Below are 25,158 nucleotides of genomic sequence, written 5' to 3' on the forward strand. Positions count from 1 at the left end.
GAGGTCCAGACCGGTAAGAAGGGAGACAGGCAGGCAGGCAGACAGACAGACAGACAGACAGACAGACAGACCTGCAGCTCCCCAATGTGTCTCGGCAACACATCGAGACTGTTGGTTTTAAACTGAGGGAAACCATGAGAGGGAATGGCCTGAACCAAGGACACAATGCCAAGGATAGGAGGTGCCAGCCAAAAAGAGTACAGGGAGGAAAAAAGACAGAAGGTCAAAACCTACAAATGTTCAAATATACTTAATGCATGCTGTTGTGTCTATTTCATATCAATAAGCACAGAGGATAAAACTGCAATAAGTCTACAGAACCTAAGGTACCACTGTGCAAGGTGCTGACTGAATTTCTCTTTTACTGTAGGAGTCCAGCTCCAGCAAGTATCATTTGAAATGATTTAGAACCAAACTAGGGTGCAATGGGTGTAATAGCAGGCGCCCACCTGAGGGGGGAGCTGTCCGTCCTTCTTCCTCCAGGTGAGGTCTGGGCTGGGCGTTCCCCCGGCCCGGCAGTACAGCCTCGTCGTCTCCCCTTCACGCACCTCCACCTGCTGGGGGCTCACCTGGACATGCGGGAGACTGGCACCTGGAGCACGCACACACATACGCGCGCACACACGCACACACACACGCACGCGCAGATACACACACACACAGACACACATACACACACACACACATACACACACACAAACCACACACACACGCACATACACACACGCGCACACACACACGCACACACACACACGCACAGACACCACACACACATGGACACACACACACACACAGATCAGTCAGAAGGTCCCTAAGAGGACAGGACGAGCAGTGACCACACACACACTCTGCTCTGAAACGTACTGTGGACGTAGAGCACCGCCCGGGCGGTGTGTTCCCCGTGTGTGTTCAGCGCCCTGCAGAAGTACTCCGCCTCGTCCGAGCGCTCCACCGCAGGGATGACCAGGACCCCTCCCCGGATTATAGCACTGGGAGTGATGCGGCTTCCCTGCCCGCCTGCGGGGGCAGCGATGAGGCAAGGGGCAAATTATTAATCTCTACATACCGTCATCATATTTATCAAACTGTGAAATGCCTTTTACGAAAGATCATTTCAATCATTTTACATTTTTAAATGTCATTATTAGTTTACTGACACACAAGCTTTTTAAATTCTAAATAAAAATCTGGATTCTAATATATTCTCTATCGGCTACAAATGAATAAAAACACCTTACTATTCAGCAGTAAAGAAGAAAATGATGAACCTGATACCCATGTGTAACAAAGCAATAAATGAAGATTTAATTTTTTTTTGGGGGGGGGGATTGGCAGTGGCATTGCTCTGCGGCCAGGCCTTACCGGTCCACTCCACGGCGGGTGTGGGGGTCCCGGTCGCGGTGCAGCGGAACTCGGCCCGCTGGCCCTGCTGGATGGTTAGAACGGGGGGGCTGACGGTGGCCACGGGCTGGGACCCCCCCGCAGCTGCAGCAGGAAAGGAGGGGCACATCAGCACCTCTCCAGCAAAACGGAACGTCGCACCAGCACGCATGCACACGTGAGAAGCTTTGTGAGCTGAATTTAAAATTTATTACTTAATGCAATTCATTAGGATGGTGGGTTTCCTGAAATGGAGCATTTGCTGGATATCTTGTATGAAGAAATTTATTTCACAATTAAAATGGTGAAAGGGGAGCTTGGTTTGATTCTCAAAGGTTTGCAACAGACATTGACTTGGTGTGTGCTCCAAACATAAAAAAAAACACTTTCCCTTGAAAAAAAATGACCTACTTAATATTTGCCATGCAATTTATCATGAAATTGAAAAAAATGCAACTGCCCTTGATATTGATGAATAGCATCAAAACATTTCAATTTTGCTTGGAAAATTGAGAATGATTCACTGAGGAAAAATCTAATGCTATACATCACTGCCAGCTTGTACCACAGTTTCTCAATTAAGTGCCAAAGGAGAAGCACTTACCTGAAGGACATTCAAAGGCTGAATATTTACACATCAACAGTCAGTGTAGTGACTAACACAAATATAACTTCTGTGGCCATCACATTCAAAAGTGAAGAGGAGCAGAGGAAGCTGATAACGGGAGTAGTAGGAAACATGACTATCTCCCATAAATTTGGTTTAGTCGCCTGCATGGTGTTTCAATGCAGGGGCAACATACCAAACACACAGAAGTCTCCAATGAGAGTCGATGGTGATTGCCCTACACCTACTGTATGCTTTGGCCTGTAAGACCCCTGTAAGGTTTCCTAGGTACATGGATAGGACGGATGCAGATATTATGGGATGTCCCTGTCTACTGCTGCTTAAGACTCGACACACAATCTCAGTGTATATAAAGATGATGATGAAAAGCAGGGGTGTCAACATCACTTCCTGGAGTGAGTGTGCGTGTGTTATTTGACAGTTTTTAATCTGAATTTTTTACTTCATTTTAATTACCTAATCTTAATTTCCTCATCTTGGGATGTTTTCATTAAATGAGATTAACCCTGAGCATACGTCCCATAGCCAATACTAACTGGACCAATTAAACAGGAGCAAAAGGTTTTGAGCAAAAAGACACCACACCCTCCATGAGCTGAGTCTGACACCCCTGCTGTGTGAGTCATGACAGCACACAGAAACAGCACAGCATGATGTTTGAAGCCCAACGGATTATCCAAAGCAGTGAACTCAAAGGGAAACGCCAGAGAAGACTTGGCAAAAAATGTGAGCTGGTGGTGGGGTACATACGTGGGGGTTAGGGGGTCCTCCTCTTACTCCTACCCAGTATTGCTCATGCACAGTACACAATCAGAAACCACCGTGTAGACACTGTGTGTAAACTGCTGTTACGAGACCAACACACGTTCAATGCACCACACAGGCACGCTCCAGAACCACGTGTTCACATTTTGGTGACCGAATGACGTTTGACAAAAAAAATAAAATTAAAATTTCATTTTAAATCTGAACTGGAAGGATACTAACAGTGATTAACGCACTGATAAAACGGGAGGTGCTATGTTTTCTTAATTACATTACAGGCATTTCGATTCGGCAGAATCGATTCAGAATTTGCTACGTGGATTTATACTGTGCATGAGAAACACAACCCCTTGGAGCCCAAGCTGAAAGTTCCACCCTTGTTAAGATGGAGGAGCTGAAGTGAAGAGCGAGAGGTGATTGGTGCATGCAAGAGAGAGGGGAGGGGCTTCTAAGGAGGAAGGGGCTGTGCAGACTTACGCGCTCTATGTCCTTCAAACATTTCATAGGCTGTGTAAAACATCTGAGTCTGAGAGGCTTCTGTGGATGAGGGACAGGCAGAGACTGACAGGTGAGACTCAACAGAATTCTCCACTGAGGCCCAATCAAAAGCATTTCTGCAGTGAAGAGCAATACATTTTGATTGGTTCAGATCAGCCAGTGAATGACAAGGCATAGAACGCTCCACCCATTATGAGGTCATGAGGCTGGCACTGGCATCTTCTGTTGCAGATAGCAGGGCGGTCCAGGTTAACCCTGGGCTATACCTGTGCAAAATCCCCTGATGTGCAAAATGGGGTTTGGGTTTCTATTGTGACTGAGATCATAACTGCTTGCAATAGTCTGAATAAAATCCTAGTGTTCTGTGCTTCCTTTGATATACTGACTAATAGGCAAACTTGCCCTGGATGACGCAATCACAAACCTGGGACATAGAGGATGGCGGTGCCCTCGTCCATGGCGAACATGTTGGAGGCGGTGCACACGTACATGCCGGCGTCGTCCGGCTGGATGTTCTGGATGGTCAGGATGCCGTTGAAGTCCATGGCTCGGCTGGGCAGCTTGCCGTTGTTGCGACGGGTCCAGACCAGGGTGTACGCTGGTGACTGGAGAGAAGACAACAAGGCCAGGATGTCACACACACACACGCACACGCACACGCACACACACACACACACAGATCGTCCTGCAGGATGGATTTTACTGTGATCGTTAGATAGTGTGATTTGCACTGTGACTGTTAACCAGTGTGACTTCAACTGTGACTGTTAGCCAGTGTGAATTTAACTGTGACTGTTACCCAGTGTGAATTTAACTGTGACTGTTACCCAGTGTGACTTGCACTGTGACTGTTAGCCAGTGTGACTTGCACTGTGACTGTTAGGCTTGCACTGTGACTGTTAGCCAGTGTGACTTGCACTGTGACTGTTAGGCTTGCACTGTGACTGTTAGCCAGTGTGACTTCAACTGTGGCCACAAGGCAGGGTGAATTGCACTGTGACCATTTGAATGGGCGATGTGCACTTGCAGAGTGGACATTACCGTGCTCTTGGCTGTGCAGATGAAGCTGACTGTTGAACCAGCAGTCACACTCTGTGCTTTGGGTTCCTCAATCACCACCTGAATTGGTTTGGACAAACCAGCTGGAAAAACATGAAAAATCAAAATGAAATTGAACACTCATTGTGAATGTTACTTGTAATTTTCAAACTCAAAAGATGTTTATGAACCTGTTGCATCAAAACATTTTGATCAAGGATGCCAGGTAATGCGTATTTGAAATAAAAGAAACTTACTGGTCACCACAATCTGGGCCCGACTCTTGTTAGTACCATTCTGGTCTCGACAGGTGCAGATATAAACACCTGCATCGCTGGGCTGGACACTGGAGAAATACAGCTCCTCACCTGAAAGACAGGTGGGGTAGTGGGGCTTAGGGTGAATTTACAATGAGAACGCTTTGGCAAGGAAGTTAGCATGAGCAATGCTTTTGGAAAATGGTCTCATTATAAGAGGGGTTGCGGGTTTGAATGTCAGAATGGACCCTTTGTGCTGTTGTATTGGCCGAGGCACCACACCTGAATTTGCTGCTGTAAAAATGCTGATGTAAGCAAGACTATACGCACAATGACAGCCTTTGGACGCTGTGTGATGAATAACCAGTGAATGTAACGCGCTGCAGAGCTTCTCCGTGACTGACGCTCCTCGCTGTACTGCGCCTTGCGTAGTGGCTTACTTTGCTGAGAGCTGCGTCTCTCCACGCTGCTGGACAGAGGGCGGCCATCTTCCCGGGACCACTGATAATGGTGGGGCGGAGAGGAGGTCACCTGACACCTGAGGGTGACGGGACTGCCCTGGGATGCCAGCACCCTTTCGGGGTAAACCCTCACCACCAGGGACTCCGCGCCTGCAACGGGACGGGCACAAGGCGGGGTGGGGCTCTGTTAAGTTACACACACATTGCTGTGGCAGGACAGGTCTCCAGGAACAACACACACTGCCATAACATTACATAGCACACTGCTGGGTACATCTGCGGCAATTACACATCTGTTGGCCACAGATTGGTTAATGTTGCGTATTAGTCACATGTTGGTTTCCAAAGAGTAAACTACACTAAAGAACAACTTGGATGATTATTGTTGAGCCATCACTAGTGACCAATGCTGATAACTCTTTGTTTGGAGTTTGGGTCATTGACAAATTAATCTAATGATAAAAACTGAGTCCAACTGAGTCCCTTTTCCTGGGTGGCCCTGTGCCGTCCTCGTCCACATCCCTCCGTCAGGCGATTCACGCACTTACTGTTTTCGTACGGGCGGCACCTGACCCTCTCCCGGGGGTTTCCCACGAATCCGGGAGCACAGCTGTGGGAGGAGAGAGAGAGAGAGAGAGAAGACCTGTCAGCGGGGGGGGGAGGGGGGGGGGAGGGGGGGGGCAGAGGGGTGAGATGGGGTGGTGATCAGAGACAGGGGCGGGAGGTCTCACCGCTCGCAGTACTGTCCCGTGTACCCGGGCTGGCAGGCGGTGCACTGGTACCCCCCAACACCCAGGGCCTCACAGGTGGGGGAAAACCTGGCACAGGCAGATAGGACATTAATATACAGTAGGCACGTGTTCCAATGATATTTTCCTAAGTACATCTTCCTTCTTGTCGGTTTTTGTAGAAATATATATATATATATATATACAGCACGTACAGTATAGACCCATACAGAGGTTCAAGGTTTTACTGCACGCATGCAGACTGAAAGAGTATGTGTTTTCTGTGTGTGAATGCCTGGGAAATGTGAATGATTGTGTGTGAGACTGCATTTGTGTGCATGAGTCAACGTGTGTGCATGTATGACAGTGCATGCAAGTGCAAGGGAGTGCAAGCATAACTGTTTGCGCGCGTGCCTGCATTAATGTGCATGCGTGACAGTGGTTGCATGCGCACGTGTCCGCTGGCATGTGCATGCGTGCACATGCACGACTGTGCGCATGTGCGCATGCTGGACTCACTGGTTGTCAGGGTCAGCGTATGGACAGGCACAGGGCTGGCAGTCCTCAGGGCTTCCAGTGGTGGCATCGCCATAGAAACCTGGGGCGCACCGTTCACACAGCTCACCCACGGTGTTATGGAGACAGCCCTGTAAACGTAAACATACAGTAAGAGAGCATTACTCTAATATCACATCTCAATCCTGAGTTTAATTATGCAGCACAGAACCATTCGTCTGTTATGTAATATAGGGGGGCGGGCCTTGTACCGTGCAGATGCCCGTTTCTGAGTGGCAGGAGGCGGAGTGCCCGTTGCACTTGCAGCGCTCACAGTGACCCAAGTACAGGCCAGTCCCTGTGCGTGTGTACCCAGCAGCGCAGTCCTGCAGGTGAGGACGTGAGGTCAGAGGTCAAAGGTCAGAGAGCATTCAAACTGTCACTGAGTTCCACAGGTAAATAGAATGAACACTCAAGGGCACAAACAGTAATCATCTTCATCATTTCTTACGTCATGTTTTTGTTCTGGTCTCACCTGACAGGACAGGCCATGGTACCCGGGAGGGCAGTGACACTGCTCCACCTCCAGGGCCAAGGTCCCGTCGCTGTAGCTGGGCCTGGCCACCTCCATGCTCACGCCCGAGATGCTGGACGACAGCATGTCGGTGTAGTAGGATGCGCGGATCAGGACCTCGTCCAGATCCGCCAGGACCATCATCAGGTGCTCGCGGGTGGCGGGCATCCCGTCCGGGCGGCGCCAGTACTCCTACGTGGCCGGAGGGGGGGTGGGGGCAGGGGGGTACAGAGAGAGGAACGTCTGACTTCGGGCCTGATTTACCATTAGCACATGCAGAACCTTTCAGCACATGCGAAACCAACGATTGGTCATGGTATTTGTTCTGCACCAATAATTGGTTTTGTTATTAGTTCTGTGTGTGCTAAAAGGTTTTGCCAAAGCTCTCAGTAAAGCAGGCCCTTCATGAGTAAAATCGAGTACACCCACAAAATAAATCCGACTGTCTCACAAGAGAATGAAATTAAAGAGGAGTAACAACAGAAGATTATGCTATAGCACCAAAATACAATTTTTGGAAAGAATTACCACAGTACCGCCATGAAGGAATGCTACAAATAATGCGTCCACAAATTAGTATACAGTATCCTCTTTCTTGCCAACTTGCAGATTTGGATGTCTGTCAAAGTCACATTTAGTGAGTCAGGTGCACACAAGAGGATTGAACAGTACGGCAGGCTCACCTCTTTGAAGACGATCTGAAACTCGCGGGACTCTCGCACTTCCTGTGTCCTCGGCCAAGGCTGGCGAGCCACCAGCGTGATGTCATTGCCCTGAACCAACAAAAAGCACCACTCGCGTGAAACAACAACGATACACATTGATATCACACACAACCGGAATTTTTATAATAATTTCTTGCTGGAGTGTGCCGTAATTAATTCATTTCATGTGATGTGAAATCAGCAAAGAAGCTATCAGAGACTAATGTCACATCATGACTATAGGCAGCAGTGTAGAATAATGGTCAGGGAAACGGTTAGCGTTATGGTTGGGTTTGTAGCTCAAAGGTTGTGGGTTCAAATCCCAGCTGGGGTGCTGCCATTGTACCCTTGAGCAAGGTACTGCATCTGAACTGCTTCAGTAAAATATCCAGCTGTACAAGCGGACTGTTGGTAAGCAGTGCTCACAATTATCTGAATGTCAGAATCATCGATGGGTGTCCCGCTGGAACTGGCGACATAGCCGAGGGTGTACCTCAGACGACCACCATAAGAGCCCACCTACCAAAAAAAAAGGCAGAAAAACAGGCTGAATTACAATGCAATTTCACCCAAACTATAGTCCTGCACTCAGACTCATATTACTGAGTACGTTCCGTTTGGGTAACATTTTACCAATACCTTATTACACGCTTCATAATGCATCATAACTATCAGAAGTGTACATGCAAAATAACCAGCTTATCGGACACATGACACACAATGTTATGTCACTATTGTCAAATACCTATTACATTTTTCATGACCATGTGAGGTTATCTGGGAAACATAATCACGTGGGATTAGCAACAAGGGCAATGATCACACTGATTAAAAAAAGGAGATATTTTCTGGGTCACGGGGGGGGGGGGGGGTGGGGGGGTCGTGACCCGCGGGTCGCGGAGGTGGTGAGTCACGCTACTGTCGCTACTTCCACTCGACCGCGCCGGCAGGAACGCGACGACGGCGGCGGCGGCGGGAATGGAATGTGAACCGCGGCCGCGTCTCCTCCGCTGACTCCGCCCTCGTCGTGTTCCTGCATGCCCCGCGCTCCCGAGGTGAAGGAGGGCAAGGGAGGAGGGGGGGGGGGGGCAGGGGGTGGGGGGGGGAGAGAAGCTACCACGGCAACGCCCAAAGCCTGATCAGCCGCCTCCGTACAAATGCGGTAATGTCTGAGGGATTGGGTTACCCTCCTGGCATAAAGGAGGACTGAACACCAGTGGTAAGGGTGTGTGTGGGGGGGGTTGGCTGGGTGGGCGGGACCAGCTGTGACGGTTACCTTATCCCCTTTAAACAAGGCAGGGAGCTGCCAGAAGAGGATCTCTTCAGGATGCAAGCTGAACCCTTTATAGACCAAAGAGTACCGCTGTGACAGAGGAGGAGGGGAGGCAGTGAGTGACAGAGAGAGAGAGAGAGGGAAGAAGGAGGGAGGGAGAGAGAGAGAAAGAGAGAGGGAAGGAGGGAGGGGGAGGAAGAGAAAGGGAGGGAGGGAGAGAGGGGGAAAGAGATAGCGAGAAAGGGTGAGAAAGAGAAAGGGGGAGAGAAAGGGAAAGAGGGAGAGAGGGAGAGAGGAAGAAAGAGAGAGGGAGGGGGAGAAAGATATGGTGGGAGGAAGAAAAGAAGAGAAAAAACAGCAAAGCAGACAAGCAGGCAGAAAGTATGGTAGCACAAAAACAAATGTCTCATAACAGAAAGGGCTCCTGTTCACGTCAAGTGAAGCCACAGACTCATAGATTTATCAACATGTTTACAGACTCCACACAGTGCTTTCATTATGTATGCAAGGTTCCTGTTGAATGTGTTAATAGACCCTTAAATTATGTAATAACATTATCAATTTACATAATGGATTGGATTAAAAATCCAACAGATCCATCATACAGATCATTTAGATTAGTGGTTTCTAACCCTGTTCCTGTAAATCTACCATCCTGTAGGTTTTCACTCCAACCCCAATTCAACTCTACCTGAATCTACTAGCAGCTCAATGAGATCTCTAGCCATTGAATGAGGAGTGCTTTGTTAGGGTTGGAGTGAAAACCTATAGGATCGCAGATCTCCAGGAACAGAGTTGGAAACCACTGGTATAGATCATGTAGATCATACAGACCATCCAGACCAGATAGATCATCCAGATCGTATACAGTACCTGGGAGCTCAGGTGTCTATTGGAGGAGCCTGGGGTGGCGGAGCTGGGCTCAGAAACAATGTTGGAGGAGGGAGAGGGAGGGGCTGGGCGACGCCCACATGGGGGAGAGGGGGGGCCGAGGTAGCGAGAACGGGATGAAGACAGGGAGGAAGAGGGTGAAGAGAGGGGTGTGGCAGGGGGATGGACATGCGAGGAAGAGTGGTGAGAGGAGGATGAAAAGGAAGAGTAGGAGGAGGAGGAGGAGGAAGAAGAGGCAGAAGGAGACGAGAGGGGTGGGGCATGAACGTGCTGTCTATAAGGAGATGGAGGGCCAAGGTGGTGTGTACGTGAAGAAGAAAATGAAGAAGATGATGGAGGAAGGGGCGGGACAGGGGCACGCAGAAGAGAAGAGGGGCAGCGCGGGCCTGAGGGGGCGGAGGGGGTAGAGGGGGTGGAGGGGAGGGCTCGGGAACCAGTTGGCTTTTTGGAGTTTTTGGATATAAGATCCCAGGAGCCATCCTCCAGCTGCTCATCAGTGAAAGACTGAAGGACAGGAGTACAGAGAGTCACACAGGGGGAAGCCAATCAGAGGGAGCTTCAGAGATGCCAATCAGAGTGAGCTTCAGGGAAGCACAGGGTTGGGGCAAAAGGAGGCAAGCAAGTATATGCTGTTAATAATGGGACCTGCCTCAAAAATATGCCAGTCTAGACTCATGCAACACAGTTCCTCTTCTGAATAAGCCTGGGGATGCTATAAGTCATAACATTCATCAATTACATACTGGGTCTGACTGTCAGATAAGAAATTGACTTTAACTATCCCCGGGCAAATGAGATCGGTATGTTGTATGATGCTGTTAAAACCATGGAAACCAAAAGACCTGCTTGCTGAGGCAGAATCTCAGCAAACAGCCACTTGGTGAAATTAACGCTTTACTAAATGGAAGGATATGAACTCTCAGAATCCATTCTCATCAAAAATGTTTACTGACACAAACCTTGCCTTGGCTAAACTACTAATGCTCACACATATGGACAAAAGGCTTGGTTACCACCGTGTTAGTTAATGCTTTAGTATTTCACTAAACTGTGCTGTCACATTCCCTACAATTCCATTATGAGTGATAATCCATGCCATGTCACAGCAATCTCTGGTCCTTTATGAACCAAAAAAATACACACTGATATGTAGAGCACACAGGTACCTTACGGACTGGTGTGGGCCTATAAGCACTATTCCCCACAGAATCCCACAGCTTCCAAACAGACATGTTCTTTCTCAGCTGTTCCTCAGTCAAAGGGAGGTTTTTCTAGCCATGAGAAAACCCAGCGGACCAAATGATGATAGGGTCAAAAACATAAAGAATGACGTCTCCACTGCAAAACTGGCCATTTTGCTTATAGATAATACATGATCTGGGTTTTATTTTGTGCCCCTTATTAACAATAATTTACCAGCATATATGCATGCAGTAGAATGCCATTTATATCCCCCTAGAGATAAGTATGAATTGTGTTTAGCTGACACATTTGGACAAACTTTAAGATCTCTAGGCTTAGTGTTTGGTTTAAATCATAATATTCAAAGAAGTTCTCATAACACAATAAAAACTCAACGAATATTAATTCTTGTCTTAAAAGCAAGCAGATGTCTGATGTGTAGAGTCAGTACCACCCCAACCACACAATTAATACAAGCCTGCACGAGTGATTTACCTTGCGTTCTCGTCTCATACGAGTAAAGAAGGCTTCCGTCTAAAAGTGAATGTAAGACAGAAACTGTGGTAACACTTCTGATTCAGAGTCCTACATAAGGCGTGCATAAGAACTACATAACGCCTTCATTAGCACTTAATTTCCCTTCGTGCCCCCCTTTCACCCCCAGTTGTGGAATTGCCAATTATGCAATTGTAGTAGCAAAAGAAAAGTAATCAGGGCAACCCTGATCCTTACTAAGCCCGCCCTACTCCTGGTGGGAGGAGGCTAACTGTATCCATGAAAAGGGGTTCATTAGCTAATTGAGAGCTATTCATTATCAATTCATTATCAAGCAGTATACAGTAAGTGTCAATTAGTGGTATACGGTAAGTGATATTGCCAAAACATTCTGTCTTGATGTGTTGATGGTAAAGCCATACAAGACATGGATGGCCACCTCACACTCCCTATGACACACTACACTCACGTTTATGAATGCATATGCAGTACTTAAGACCTTCTGTAGCTCTTACGTACTGTAGTACCATTTTCAGAAAGTGCTTCTGAAACTGCAGTGAAAAATGAGCGCCTCACTCGAAAGCACTTTTCCTGACGATGCCAGAATCGAACGGGTCGCACAAATAACCCCGCGACGTAATCAAAAGGAACGGACAAAAACCGACCAAACAACATGTCACAAAGACGCTTAATGGAGTCCACAGCGGTCTCTAAATGGCAAAGCAGAACGCCGAGAGTAAAACCCTTTCTTTTATGAGACAGGAAGGACAGCGTGAGATCACAGAGGCAGGAGCCAGGGGAGCAGAAAGGGGAAAGGCTTCGGAGTCTGAAAAGGAAGCACCGGAGTGCGCAGAAGTGGAAAATGGCCGCCACGCACCGAATCCACCAGGGGGCAGGGACATCTGAAAAGGAAGGCGAGCGTTTTGGGATGGCCCCTCTACCTTGTCCCCCCGGTAGGCCTCCGGGAGCTGCCAGTAGTGGGATTCGGGCCGCAGGCTGGCGAAGTGGCTGAAGGACAGCTGGGTGCCGCCGTCCACGGCCACCTCCACCGTGAAGCCCGCGGCGACGCGGTCCGTGCGCTGCCGGTTCACCAGCGCGAAGCCCTGGAAATCGCCCGGGGCGAAGCTGGAGGACACCTGCGGGGTGGAGAAAAAAACAAAGGGGAACGTCCTGATGAGTTTGGGGCTGGGGGGGGCGGGTTTGGCTGCACGCTAGGATGCAGATCCTTGCCATTCAGTGACAGTCTCAGGTCTATTTTAACCAGCTAATGAAGATGCAAATATGCCCAAGCTGGCAGTTAGCGCATTACAGTTGGCTCCCACAATATTTGAATTAATACAGAACTATACAAACAGTACAATACATGTAAGACAGAGGTAAGGCAGATGCCTTAAAAAGTGTACTTCATGACTACACAAGGCACTATACAAACAGCCTTATCTTTTGTCTTATCCTCAATATCCTGATTTACTTGTGGTATTTATATTTTTAACTGTATTTTTAATGGCTTGTGTTGTATGTAATGTAAAAAACCGTATGAATGACAGGGGTGTTTGTTCAGCCCTTTAAAGTGTGAGATCACAAATATGTGATTAGAATGTTATTAACTGAACATTCTAACGCTGATGTAACAATCACTACTGGTAACTGAAAGCAGAGTTCTAGAACCCTGAAGAAACCTACTCTTCAAAGGGTCAATTACACCCTTCCTGCTCAAGACTCACTGTGTCCCTGTAGTAGGAGGAGCTGGAGCACTGCTGGGTGACGCCCATGCAGAAGCAGGGAAGGCAGCCATCTTTATGGGCGGAGCTCAGGTGGAAAAATCCCTGTTTACACAAGCTGCACGAGGGCCCCTCTGTGTGTGCCTGCAGAAGAGCACAACCCGTCTCATCAACTGCCAAAAATAAACAAAACCAAAAAAAACCCCCACCCAAACAAACACGACTGTGTCGGCAAGCCAAAAAACACGAAGGGGTAAAATAATATCAGCATTTAATAAGTAGTGGGCCTCGTGTGGGTAAGAGAAGACAAGAAAGGCTTGTTCACAGCAGCCTGGGGGAAGGAAAGTAGATTCAAAATGTTCACAGATAATGGAGAGGAGTCATCTCTTATACAGTTTGAGGTCTGTTCATGCAAGTACCCCCTGGGGCAGTGTAATGGACCTGGCTCATTTAGGACGCTTTTGCACTGTTATGAGATGATGGAGATGATCCACAGGCAGTGGGATGTACCATTTAAAAAGAACAAGCAATTAGGGTGACTTAAATTATCTGTGCATCGTAACAATAATAATATATTCCAACTGCACAAACTGCAGATACAGAACATGACTGAATGAACAGTCCACTTAGCCTCATTGCCAACTTCTGTGGTCATATCTTTTTCTGTGCATCAGATTTGCATCAAGGTATTTACTTACCTTGCAGTGACAGACACCATTTCCATCACAACCATCACTTCCTCTATGGTCACAGCTACCACAGTTTCCTGCAGTCAAAGGTCAACCAGATTAAACTTCCAGGGGGGGGGGGGGGGGGGGTTGAGGGTTAGGTCAGACAGATGCCTGCCCAGAAACATACCATAGCTCCATACTTATCATATCTGTGTGTTAGTACACATGCGCTTCATCATGCAACCTGTTCATTTATAGAATATTCACTGAAACAATTCAGACTAAGGACCTTAATCAAGGGTACAATGACAGTGTCCCAGCTGGGACTCGAACCCGCAACCTTTAATGGTTTTCCTAACCATTACACTACACCCCAGCTGACCCTTAGATTTAATTTTAGTGGTCCACAACCATGAACAATCCCAAGCCCTCCCACCTGTACAGAACAGAGAATAATAAAGATCATTCTAACAAAGTGAGACCATCTCTTCTCTGTGTCAGAGCAAACAGGAAACAAGAGAGAATAAAGACACAAATACGTAGGGCAATGGGCTAAAATAACCCTCATTAGAGATAATTCAAATGTGTGCTATTATTCAAATGTGGCATTAACAAAACACAATGTTATGTTAAGAGATTATCTTAGAGGGGAATAGTTTTAAGATGACACAAGAAAAAACAATGACAGATAAGCGTAAAGGTCAGCTGAACGTCAGTTATTTTTCTACCTTTGATACTGCGTTTGAATGCTTTTCGTGCCTGTGACTGAGTGATAAATTTGGGGCTGCATTTGAAAGGTGAAACATGTCAGTCCACAAGTGGCCTGTTTTCACTGAGTAATACAAACAAAGGCTGAAATGGAAAAGGTTTGGAAAGAGTACCGTTGCCGACAACACAGGGCAGACCCAGCAGTGGATTCCCAGTGTATCCTGCAGAACATCTGGAATGAAAACAAAACAAAAAATAAATGTCAGAACATTATTCAAACAAACCTCTACATGCCTATTCAATTCAGTGCTGTGAATACTTATAATTTAAGTAAGCTTGTTTCACACATCTTTGCACACATTTCAGCAACTCATGCTAAGCAACATGCTTAAATCTACCACTCAGGTCTGCACTGCAATATATATGGTACACATGGCTCGGATAGCATCCTTATCCATTTGCTATAGCACTGTTACTAGCTCTGTCTGGATATACTTCAGCACACAGACGTCAAACTCAAGGCCTGGTAGGCTGCAGTATCTGTAGGTTTGTGCAGTTTTCTTTTGATCAGCAGTCCTCCAGGACTACTTTGAGATCCCTGCTGTAGCAGGATAGAAGATAGAAGACACCGGCAGCCACTGACAGAAAACAACAAGATATGCCTCATTTAACTACTCCGTTTCATAATTAAACCACAGTAATATAGGCGGAATTGAAATGGAAATTTGAAAACCCAAACTCTACGCATTGATACTATGAAATGATTGCGTTCATCAAAATAATTGACCAGTACCAGAAGAACGAATCTGCTCTTTGGAGCACCCACTTTCGAGGCACTAACAGACAGCTCTGTGATGTCAGAGCATAAAGTGTGCCGTTGCAAACCGTGACCCATGTCTGCATGCTATAAGCGAGAATCAATAATCAGTTTAAAAAGCAATAATGCAGAAACAAGACTTAAAATAAAGAAATAAAGTAATTACTTGCAAACTAGTAATGAAATATAGTGAAATGCTCATGCATTTTTCTTCCCTAGAACATATTATTCAGACTTATTCAACATTTGCTCAAGAGCAAAAAGATGTTTGCTTGGTGTCTTGCAACTGAACCATACAAATCTATGAATGAATTAATCATTGCATTTATATAGCACTTTTCTGAATGCTCAAAGTGCTTAAATCTAGCTCATTTGCTCATTTCTAGTGACAAAATGAAACCAAATCAGGCTATTCTTGTGGAGCAAGAACAAGACTTGTTCCACTTTAGCTCAGTTACTTTACTTTTTTCAATTGGTGGATACTCTTATCCAGAGTGCTGAACAGTGGAGAACATCAGGAATACAAAAATGCAGTATCACTTCATTTGTGCATCATCTATGTAAAGCCAGTTTTTAAGTGACACCTGTTTATTTACAACCTACACTTAACATTTACTAGCTGTAAATAACTACTTTGTGATACAGGTCCAAGACGTGTTTAAAACCTTTTTAATAAGCAGAGTACCGGCCAGATTTGTCACAGGATCTCACAAATCCAAACAAAAGCTAAACTTAATCCGCCCAGCACCAACAGCTTTTCATCTTCATCTGTACGATGTAACCACAATTAAATCACAAGCCTTATCCAACATGAAGACACGAGGATGTAGCCACATGTCTGGAAATGGCTGACATCCATTCACTTCCCTAAGCTGTCTTACACCACGTAGGCTTTGATCATCAAACGCATGAAGAACTGAGTCAACACAAGACCTTACGCTTCAGGCAAAGAAGGAGGAGAGGACAGAAATCAGATCAAGGATTTTTTTTTTTGAAGCACCAGAGAAGGCAACACACCCTTGGAAACCATGAGAGTCCCAATTATTCCCATATAATCACAGATAAAATATATTATTGTTTCTCTTTCATTAAAAAATACCTGACAAAAATAGAGAGCAAAAAAAAAAACTTCCAACATCCACATAATGTTGGAACTGCCCTGTAAAAGCGAGAGGGAAGAGAGGTCACACAGGAGAGGCAGGTGAAGCCATAAAAAGGGCAGATTTGGTCATGGGCCAAATATCTTCAGCCAGCCAAACAGAAGTTGAATCACACTACTTATTATGCCTTTATTAGTTTACATGAAATAGGTTCCAGCATAGAAAAGCCTCCCCTTAAGGAAGAAGAAGAAGATGTTCCCTTCCAACAGCTGTGCAAGGAATCTGGACAGAGGACCAGAAGCTGAACAAAACAGAAAGACCAAGTAGTCAGAAACTCCCCCCCCTGATTCCATGACAGCGAAACTTAAAATGGAAGAACACAGAAATGGCTACTCGAGCGAGAGTCAAGTCCCCAGAGCTTCACCAAGCCAAGGCCACACATGGAGTATAACCACTGCACAGGTATTCACAGTAGAGAAGGGGTGGGGGTTATGGGGTTCTTACCTCTTCTAGTAGAAGTTCATCTGATGTCCAGGCTGAAAACTCAACAAACTCAACTTGCATGGAACTGAAAACTGTAATGCTATGACCAGGAGGGGCGACTCACACTGGCTTCAAAAGGAAAGCTTCCACCTTATTGAGTATCTTTGCTCTTTATTATTACATTAGCTTTAGGATCTGATTGCTTTAGGTTTCTCTTCAAAGGAAACAAGATCAGGATGATGTATGCACTATGTCCTTATTATTTTACAAATATCCAATCTTTTCAAATATTTCATATTTATGTCACCCACATGAAAACATACGACACTCCTCAAAGCCAGATAAATCATTTTTATTAAAAAAGATACAATTTATGGTCCTCTAGCACAACATACAAAATATATAATATGCATTAATTTAAGCAACTCCGAACTGAATTTACATAGCACCAGGAAGACAGTCCTGACTGCCTTGCTTGCAAAGACATATTCATATTCAACGCAGGTCGACAGTGGTCCATAGAGTAGACCAGAACATGTAAAGAATGTGTGAACATGCACTTTTGCATGTAATCATTTTGTACATTAAGTCATCCAACATAAATGGTTCCTCCAGGACAGTGATGGATCCAAACCATCACTGCTGTAGGCGTAGGTTTCATTTCAACTTGGGGGAGACAGTGGACCACCTAGTCCCGGAAAGATAAACCATAAAGTCTCACTAGCATACTAACTAGTCAAGGGACCAAACCATATGAAAATATTGGGGGTGACATGTCTCTCTGTCTTCCCCAAAACCTACGCTTGTGAGACAAGTAAATGAGTTTGAGATACCCAATCTGCTATTCAAAAACGTTAGGCAACCCTGAAAATACTGAACACATAAATTACCTTTCAACATCAGCCATGGTGATAGTTCTAGTTTTGGTCATATTTTTTTCTGAAAACAGCACTTACAACTTGAAAAGTACACTTTCAAATTCTGAGGTAGTCCAACCAACATGTAAAACACATTTTTTTGCATGGTTCAAGAGAATGCCTCATGATGTCTGACGCAGATATTTACAATGTCATAGCTGTTGAAACAGCATAACTGGCAACCAGGGCTTGACATCAACTTTCTGGCTCCCCAGTCACTGTGGCTTGTGGTTTTCCAAAGTTAGTAGCCACTCTGCATTTGCACCGGCCAAACCTCAAAATTCAGTCTCCCAAAGAGAGCGCGTATCATGGGGGTAGCTATGGTAACGGGGCACGGTCTGTCAATCATAGCTAACTGACAGTTTTCATTACCACGCCCAGACGGTTCGGGTGAATTTTTATAGTGGGAAATTTAGGCTTAGAAAAATATGTTTTAAAGTACATTGAAATGACTGAAGAATAAAAAAATTATGCACATTTGTTTTGTTGTTGCCTGAAGACAACTGGGAAGTGTCACGTTCAACCACCATGGTACTCCTTTAACAATGTTTTTTAATACTCTCTTGCTGGAAAATATACATTAATTGGAGCGATGCCATAAAATGTTCTTGTAATTTAATTGTGTTTGGGTAATAGGATGAATAAATAACTTCACTTCAAGTTGTCTATCTGTTTGTTTTTGCTTTCATTACTGATGAAAGTGCCGAGAATGGAAAGCAATGACAGTTGTATTCAACCTTCAAAGAAGGTGCATAATAATTAAGAAGCAGTGGGAAAGCAAATATATAAGTTTATGATCCAAAAACGAATGAATTGAGCTGCTCATTTCAGAACCCGAGGTTCCATAAAATGCATAGGGACAAGCATGTTCAAGCAAACAATAATTTCACATCTGAATAAATACTCAGGCTATAAGAATCCTTTAGCATTCCTGATGGTAAAGGCGACTATGATGTACATATTAAGAACACTCAGATGAAGAACATTACCATTGTCAGGTCATGTAGTGGAGGCAGACACTCCAGGGGTTTTCAAGACCAGGCTTGATACGGTGCTAAATAACATCTAGTTTGTCAGCAAACTGAGCACTAGGTACACTTTAGCAGTAGGAAAATAGCAGGCATTGTTGGGCAGAATGGCCTGTTCTTGTCATTATGTTATGTTATGTTATATGTTATGTTATGTTGACCCTTGAAGGAGGAGCAGCTTGCTCATCATCCATGAGCACACTGAAAAGACAATGTCTTAACAAGCTTGGGTTTGCATAGTCTCATTCAATTGATAACTGATATGATGTCAAACTGATCAATAATCTGGGATGATTTTAATTGGAATAGCAAGCTTTCCTAGAACAATGTGCATAGAGGGATCCTGTTTCTGTCTCTTTTTAGACCTGTGGTCACCCTGTAGGAGCTGCAGAAGGTTCTGGACCCTTGACTGGCGCCTCTTTTTCTTTGGAGTAACAGGGCGTGTAGTGGTAGCAATTGTCAGTTTGGCTGTGGTAGTGGAGGTAGTGGATTTTGTAATGCTGGGTGCAGACGTGTACATTTTCTTAGGAGGCTTTGTAACACGTTGTGAAGCAGTTTTGGCTTTATGGGATGGCGTAACCAACTGAAATGAAGTGGGAGGCGGTGCCCTGTCATTCTGCCTCGCTTTCTGACGATTTAATATGGGGGGTTTCGTAATGACAAGGGGTGTAGCAATTCGGGCTTTGTCCAGTTTTGACCCAGAACTGGGCTTTGCAGTGTTCTTGGAACCATTAGGAACCTTCCTCTTGCCTTGGGTATTTTTGGTCAGCTTTGAGCTCGAAGGAAGTTTTGAATCAGACAGGGGAGGCCGGACTTTATGGGATGGGGGCACCAGTTGGTATTTGGTGGTAGCCAAGGCGCTCTCTGTTTGCCTTGATTTGGTTCGACCGGATTTGCGGCTGGTTACAGGCATGGCCTGGGTTGGAGTGGCAACAGGCTTTTTTGAAACTCTTGAAGTCTTTGGAACTGACTCTGAGACAACAATTTTCCTTGTTTTGCCCTGACCTCTGCTTATAGTCCTTGTCCGCTTTGGTGCAGGTAATTTTACAGGAGCTGGACGTTTTGTAACAGGAGTCATCACCTTTTGCTTTGCTGGCTGTTTTTTTGTTGGCCTCACAGTTCGAGATTTTGCGGTCGACTTTGGAGTGGGTGGTGTGTTCTGCTTCTTAACGGGACGGCGGGTAGCTACTGGCCGTTGCGTTATGACAGATTGTGTCGGCGACATCCTGGAATCCTTCCGTTTTCTTGGCACCACGGTTGTGGTCGTGGTGGTCAGCGGTGCCTTTTTGATGGATCTTGTAGGAGCGAGGGCAGGGGCAGGGACGGTGGTGATCATCGTTGGGGGGTACTGCTCCTTGGTCGAGCGGGAGAACTGCTTGGAGCGCTTGAGCTTGTTGATTTCCTGCGCCAGGGCAGTGAAGCCGTCGATGAGGATCTCCAGCTTCCCCTCCAGCCTGCTCAGCCGGCCCTCCATGCTGGTGTAGTTCTTCTGCAGCTGCGCAATCTTCTCGCCCTTGTCAGCGGCGGACAGCATCCTGGCCAGCTTCTCGAGCTGGGTGCTCAGCTGGTGCTGCTGCAAGCTCATCTCGTGGAGGCCCTCCTTCACGTCGAAGCTGTTGCTCTCCAGCATGCTCATGCGCCGGTTGAAGCTGTTCATGGACGACCTCAGCAGGAACTGGAAGCTGTGGTGGCGGACCTGCGGGCTGGGCGTGTAGCGGGACGGTACTCGAGGGATGGTCCGGTTCAGGCTTATCGGCCCGGTCCGGTTCAGGTTGACGCTGGCCACGCGGGCCGTGGGAGTGGTGTGTCCTCGGGTCGGCAGCAGACTGTGCATGGTCGTGGACAGCAGGTTGCGCGAGGGAACCTTCAAAACCCCAATGTCTATGGGGCCCACCGTGTTGCTGTGGTAATCGACGTCCTCTTCGAAGCTCCCTCCTCCGCTGCTGTCCGCCACGACTTTCTTCTCCAGGCTGAAGTTGTACACGGCCGCACTGCATCCGACCGGGATGAAGCCTTCGTGTTTCCCGTTCGTCAGCACGTCCTGGCACTTGATCAACGTTGTGTTTCTTCGTTTTTTTCAATATTTTGAGCAGGCAAGTCATGGCGAGGGACACACCAAGGAAGCTCAAGTCAGCAAAAATTTTCCGCAACACTTCGCTGAATTAGAAATAATTTTCCAGGTCCATTCACCAGCCAGTAAGCCAACCATCTTTACTCTCCCCCAGGAGAGGCAAAGACACACAAGACAGGACTTGATTTCCAGATGAAAGCACCACCGCATTTATGCCAGAAAACAATGTTTTCTCATCAAAGGCATAGATGTGAATCACGTATCCCAAATAGGTTGAAATGTGTAAATATGTCATGTTCTCATGCAATAAAACTTTATCATAATGTTAATGCATTTTCAAATATGAAAATAGAAAATTAACACTCTTAATAGAAGCACCATTAGATTATAGTGATTCTATTGCGAGTGGAAAATTTTGAAAGAAATAAGTTTCTAAAAATGAACCTTAACATAAAACAGTCTTCTAAATACTATTTATTTAAGATTAAGTATTTCTTTTAATTATATACAGAGTTTTGTAACACACTAATCTTATATTGTCACATTCTAAGATAACATTTTATCACATAAGAACATGACTTTTTTTGCAGTGGACTTGCAAACCACTGTCAGGACAGAAAACGTTTCCCAAAAGCATAACATTTTAGCAAAGCTCTGAGACTCAAGCAACACATGCAAAGCAAATTCTGTAACTGCATGGCAAAGCTAAAATGCTAAATTCTTCAGAGGATATGTAAAGCAATATTTACAGTAAATTCTCTTGCAATACCCAATTTATAGAAATAGCTCTATGAAAAAATAAAGCAGTAAAAAGCTTGTGACCACTATACTGAGTAATGTTAGACTACTATTCCCTTCCCTAAAGAAATTCTTAATATAATAGGCTAATAATATAAATACACTATTTACTTACACAAAATTCTCAGTGGGTAAAAAATAATGTTTAATAAAGGTTAATGTCCAAAACAGACACTATAAAACAGACTACATGCGCTTTTAATCTTTAGTCATAAATTCTTAACTGAATAACACCCCCTTTTCACAGAGGCAAGCCATTGGCTTCACTTGTTGTTTATGTTTCCTGTCAACTTCAACCCTTCGCAGCACTGTCCCACCCCCCCCCCCCCATCCCCCCAGAAAATGCTTGTTTGCCTGAAACACCTCTCTCTTGAAAATTAGAAATCTGCCCAGCCGGAAGCAACTGGATGCACCACAAGGCAGCTCCGAAACCAAGCATTCACGAGCCATTCTAATGATTCTATTTACAGTTCCCACTGCGCAGAGAGCCCGACGCATAAAGATTTCGCACGGCGTGGAATGGGTGGCGTTGATTGTGGTTTTGCTTCTCCCATACCAGACCCCCCCCGAGGCCGCTCAATCACAGCGGGAAGACCACAGAGACGCACGCGGAACACGGCGGACATGCTTTTAAACCACCACTGCACCCCGCCAGCCGAAAAAAAGATGGATGACGCTCGCCCAGCACACCCACAAACACGTCCCCCCCAGAGGACACGGCCAACCCCGAGAGCAAAGGGGTTGGGGGGGGGCGGGGGGGTTCCAGCCTTACCTCTCGCAGCGTCGGCCAGAGAAGCCCGGAGGACAGCTGTCGCAGGTGGGCTGGTTGTCTGAGTCCAGGTAACACTGCTGGGAGTACCTGTGGAATCAGGCCAGCATGTGTCAACCCTTTCTGTCACAGAGAAGGGACCAGCGACGTCAGGTAACTCCCATCTGGAGTCAATGCTAGAAGGTGCGTTAAATTTCACTGCATTAATGTGCACTGATGTCATATAGTTAAGTCCTTGTTTTGCTTAGCCAATGTTGGACTCTGGGGTAATACACCAGTTTCACACCAGGAATACACAAATATTTAATCTTATGAACAAAGCCCATGAATATTTGACCCAAACAGTACCTTCCCCAGTAAAGCTAATTTAAGACTTTAACTGATACTGTACAGAGAGTGCCATCCCTAAGTGAAGTCTTCGTCAATGGCAAAATTTTTGGCAAAAAATTTGGCAATTTTTTTTTTGATCTTGGGATTAAGGGGGAAAGGTCACACTCACTGGTTGTTTGGGGAGATGCCGGGGCAGGGGCAGGGCTGACAGACTGTTGCGCCGCCAGATTTGGGGTCACCGTAGAACCCGGGAACGCAGCGCTCGCAGTTTGGACCCTCAGTGTGGTGAAGGCAATGCTGCAGGAGGAAAAAATGAACGGTCTCAGGGGTGGCCGAGGGGCACGCCGGACGTGAATGAGCACGACTCCGTAAACGGCTCGGAAAGTTCCAGAAGGTGTTCCACAGAGTCATATTACTGCAGGCTAACTGCCGTTCCTGCAGAAATGACGCGGGGGGCTCACCAGGCACTCCCCAGATTCGGGGTCACAGTCGCTGGCGTGCCCGTTGCAGCTGCACTCCTCACAGGTGCCCAGGTAGAGCCCCGATCCCGTGCGGGTGTACCCCTCATCGCACTCCTGGAAAATACATCGCCATCAACAGACGAGGATGTCAGTAACACCCACCACAGACGTGAATTGTTATGCTAATTACATTGTGTACATTACGGTGAGTTTTGGTTATGGTTAGGGCCAGGGTTAAATGAATTTATTGCATCCTATGCACAGTATAAATGTGTGTATGTGTCTAGGCGTCTGTGCTGTTATGTATGCATGTATGTGGGACTGTACAGTGTTCTGTGACTGCATGGTATTGCAGAATACAGAGTGTGTACACAGAAGATCGAATACAGACTCAAGCATGTGTTTTCTCTGTCCTGGGACAGAGGGTAACAGACACAGTCACCTGACAGGAGGGCCCTTTGTACCCCTGCGGACAGGCACACTCCTCCACCTCCAGGGCCCGCCCCCTGCCTGTGGAGTGAGGTACTGCAACGTCCATCTCGATGTCCGAAATGCTGCAGAACACATTACCAACTGAGTGAGGCAACACTTCTGTTCTAAAATCTTTTAAGATGCATGGGATTAAAAAAATTATTTACTGTACAATTATATATGTACAAATGTACTGGTTATATATCACATGCTATATACAATGTTCATAATATTATATTATGTTATATATTATATATTTACACATTTACTAACTACTGGAGGTTACAACAGCAGTATCCTTCCTGGGAATCTAACCTGTGACCTTTAGGTTACAAGGCCAGTTCCTTACCCATTATACTGCACTCACCCACACCAATAGGAAATAACACTCCTGTGTCAGTCTGATTCCTCTGCAGTACACCCTCGCCCCTTTAACCTCTCTCTCCATACCTGCTCACAGACATGCTGTCTGTGTAGGTGGCTCTGATCATGAAGACTGCAGTTTCAGCGAGGGCCATGAGGAGGTGCTCACGAGTGCAGGGCTGCCCGTCAGCACGCTTCCACGCAGACTGGGAGAGGGAGGGGGAGTTAGGCAAATAGTGTGTGTGTGTATGTTTGTGCATGTGTGTGTGTCTGTGTGTATCTGTGTGTGCATGTGTGCGCGTGTGAATGTGTGTTTGCGTATTTGTGCATGAGTGTGTGTGTGTGTGTCTGAGTGTGCATGTGTGTGTGTGTGTGTATCTGTGCATGTATGTGTTCTGCATGTATGTGTCTGTGTGTGCGCTTCAGGGTTAGGGTCAACGCTACTAGTTCATCACTTAGTTACAGTACCATATGCAAACTATTACCTCAGTTTACATGTGTAGTTTAGGGTTAACTAGCGGCCTCGGCACACGTACCTCCCTGAATCGCACGCTGATGGTGGTCGGGGTGCGGGCCAGGGGTCTGGTTTTGGAAAAGTGCTCCAGGAAGATGCCGTTGCCCTGGAGAATCACGTCTGGCTTCCCAGTGGTTATCACGAAACGTGGGCGGGGCTCGTAGCGCACCGTGTACCGCAGCTCTCCTCCGTACGCGGTCACCTAGCAACAGGGAAGATTTCGGTCATTCTGGTTTAATCAAGGATAAACTGTGTTTTTATTCAATCATTTCCTTTACAAACACATTTTTCCTCCATACGTTAAGGTGATTTTTGTGCTCTGAAACTTTTAGTCTCTAAAAGGATTTGTGTAACCACTGAAAACTGCTTTATGAAGTAGAAGAGTTTAATTATCAAGTTTAATTATCCTTAAAATAGTCAGAACAATGACGAGCCTGCACGCTTCTAATATTGGTTTTGGTGCTATTTGTGGAAAAAGTTGAAAAACATATACAGCAATATTAACATATTATACTGATCTGCCCACATCACTAGAGAGACTCACTCATGCTTGAAATTATGACAACA

General features: G+C 46.1%; 1 protein-coding gene across 1 annotated transcript in view; it reads right to left on the reverse strand.

The window, feature by feature from the left end:
- LOC118211621 (basement membrane-specific heparan sulfate proteoglycan core protein-like) overlaps nucleotides 1–25,158 on the reverse strand; it is a 108,738-nt gene that overhangs the window by 22,902 nt on the left and 60,678 nt on the right. The window contains exons 24-49 of the mRNA XM_035388968.1: nucleotides 24,614–24,793; nucleotides 24,165–24,283; nucleotides 23,686–23,797; nucleotides 23,244–23,357; nucleotides 22,952–23,079; nucleotides 22,456–22,542; nucleotides 14,643–14,701; nucleotides 13,789–13,856; nucleotides 13,094–13,234; nucleotides 12,311–12,505; nucleotides 7,955–8,047; nucleotides 7,508–7,597; nucleotides 6,786–7,016; nucleotides 6,523–6,636; nucleotides 6,275–6,402; nucleotides 5,759–5,845; nucleotides 5,576–5,637; nucleotides 5,007–5,177; nucleotides 4,567–4,677; nucleotides 4,313–4,413; nucleotides 3,696–3,876; nucleotides 3,251–3,310; nucleotides 1,363–1,485; nucleotides 865–1,017; nucleotides 450–592; nucleotides 72–149 (exon numbers count right to left, since the gene is read on the reverse strand). Coding sequence (XP_035244859.1) covers nucleotides 72–149; nucleotides 450–592; nucleotides 865–1,017; nucleotides 1,363–1,485; nucleotides 3,251–3,310; nucleotides 3,696–3,876; nucleotides 4,313–4,413; nucleotides 4,567–4,677; nucleotides 5,007–5,177; nucleotides 5,576–5,637; nucleotides 5,759–5,845; nucleotides 6,275–6,402; nucleotides 6,523–6,636; nucleotides 6,786–7,016; nucleotides 7,508–7,597; nucleotides 7,955–8,047; nucleotides 12,311–12,505; nucleotides 13,094–13,234; nucleotides 13,789–13,856; nucleotides 14,643–14,701; nucleotides 22,456–22,542; nucleotides 22,952–23,079; nucleotides 23,244–23,357; nucleotides 23,686–23,797; nucleotides 24,165–24,283; nucleotides 24,614–24,793 — 3,129 coding nt within the window. The remainder of the gene's footprint in view (nucleotides 1–71; nucleotides 150–449; nucleotides 593–864; nucleotides 1,018–1,362; nucleotides 1,486–3,250; nucleotides 3,311–3,695; nucleotides 3,877–4,312; nucleotides 4,414–4,566; nucleotides 4,678–5,006; nucleotides 5,178–5,575; nucleotides 5,638–5,758; nucleotides 5,846–6,274; nucleotides 6,403–6,522; nucleotides 6,637–6,785; nucleotides 7,017–7,507; nucleotides 7,598–7,954; nucleotides 8,048–12,310; nucleotides 12,506–13,093; nucleotides 13,235–13,788; nucleotides 13,857–14,642; nucleotides 14,702–22,455; nucleotides 22,543–22,951; nucleotides 23,080–23,243; nucleotides 23,358–23,685; nucleotides 23,798–24,164; nucleotides 24,284–24,613; nucleotides 24,794–25,158) is intronic.

Source organism: Anguilla anguilla, chromosome 13 (assembly GCF_013347855.1).
Source record: "Anguilla anguilla isolate fAngAng1 chromosome 13, fAngAng1.pri, whole genome shotgun sequence".
In the NCBI taxonomy this organism is placed as follows: Eukaryota; Metazoa; Chordata; class Actinopteri; order Anguilliformes; family Anguillidae; genus Anguilla; species Anguilla anguilla.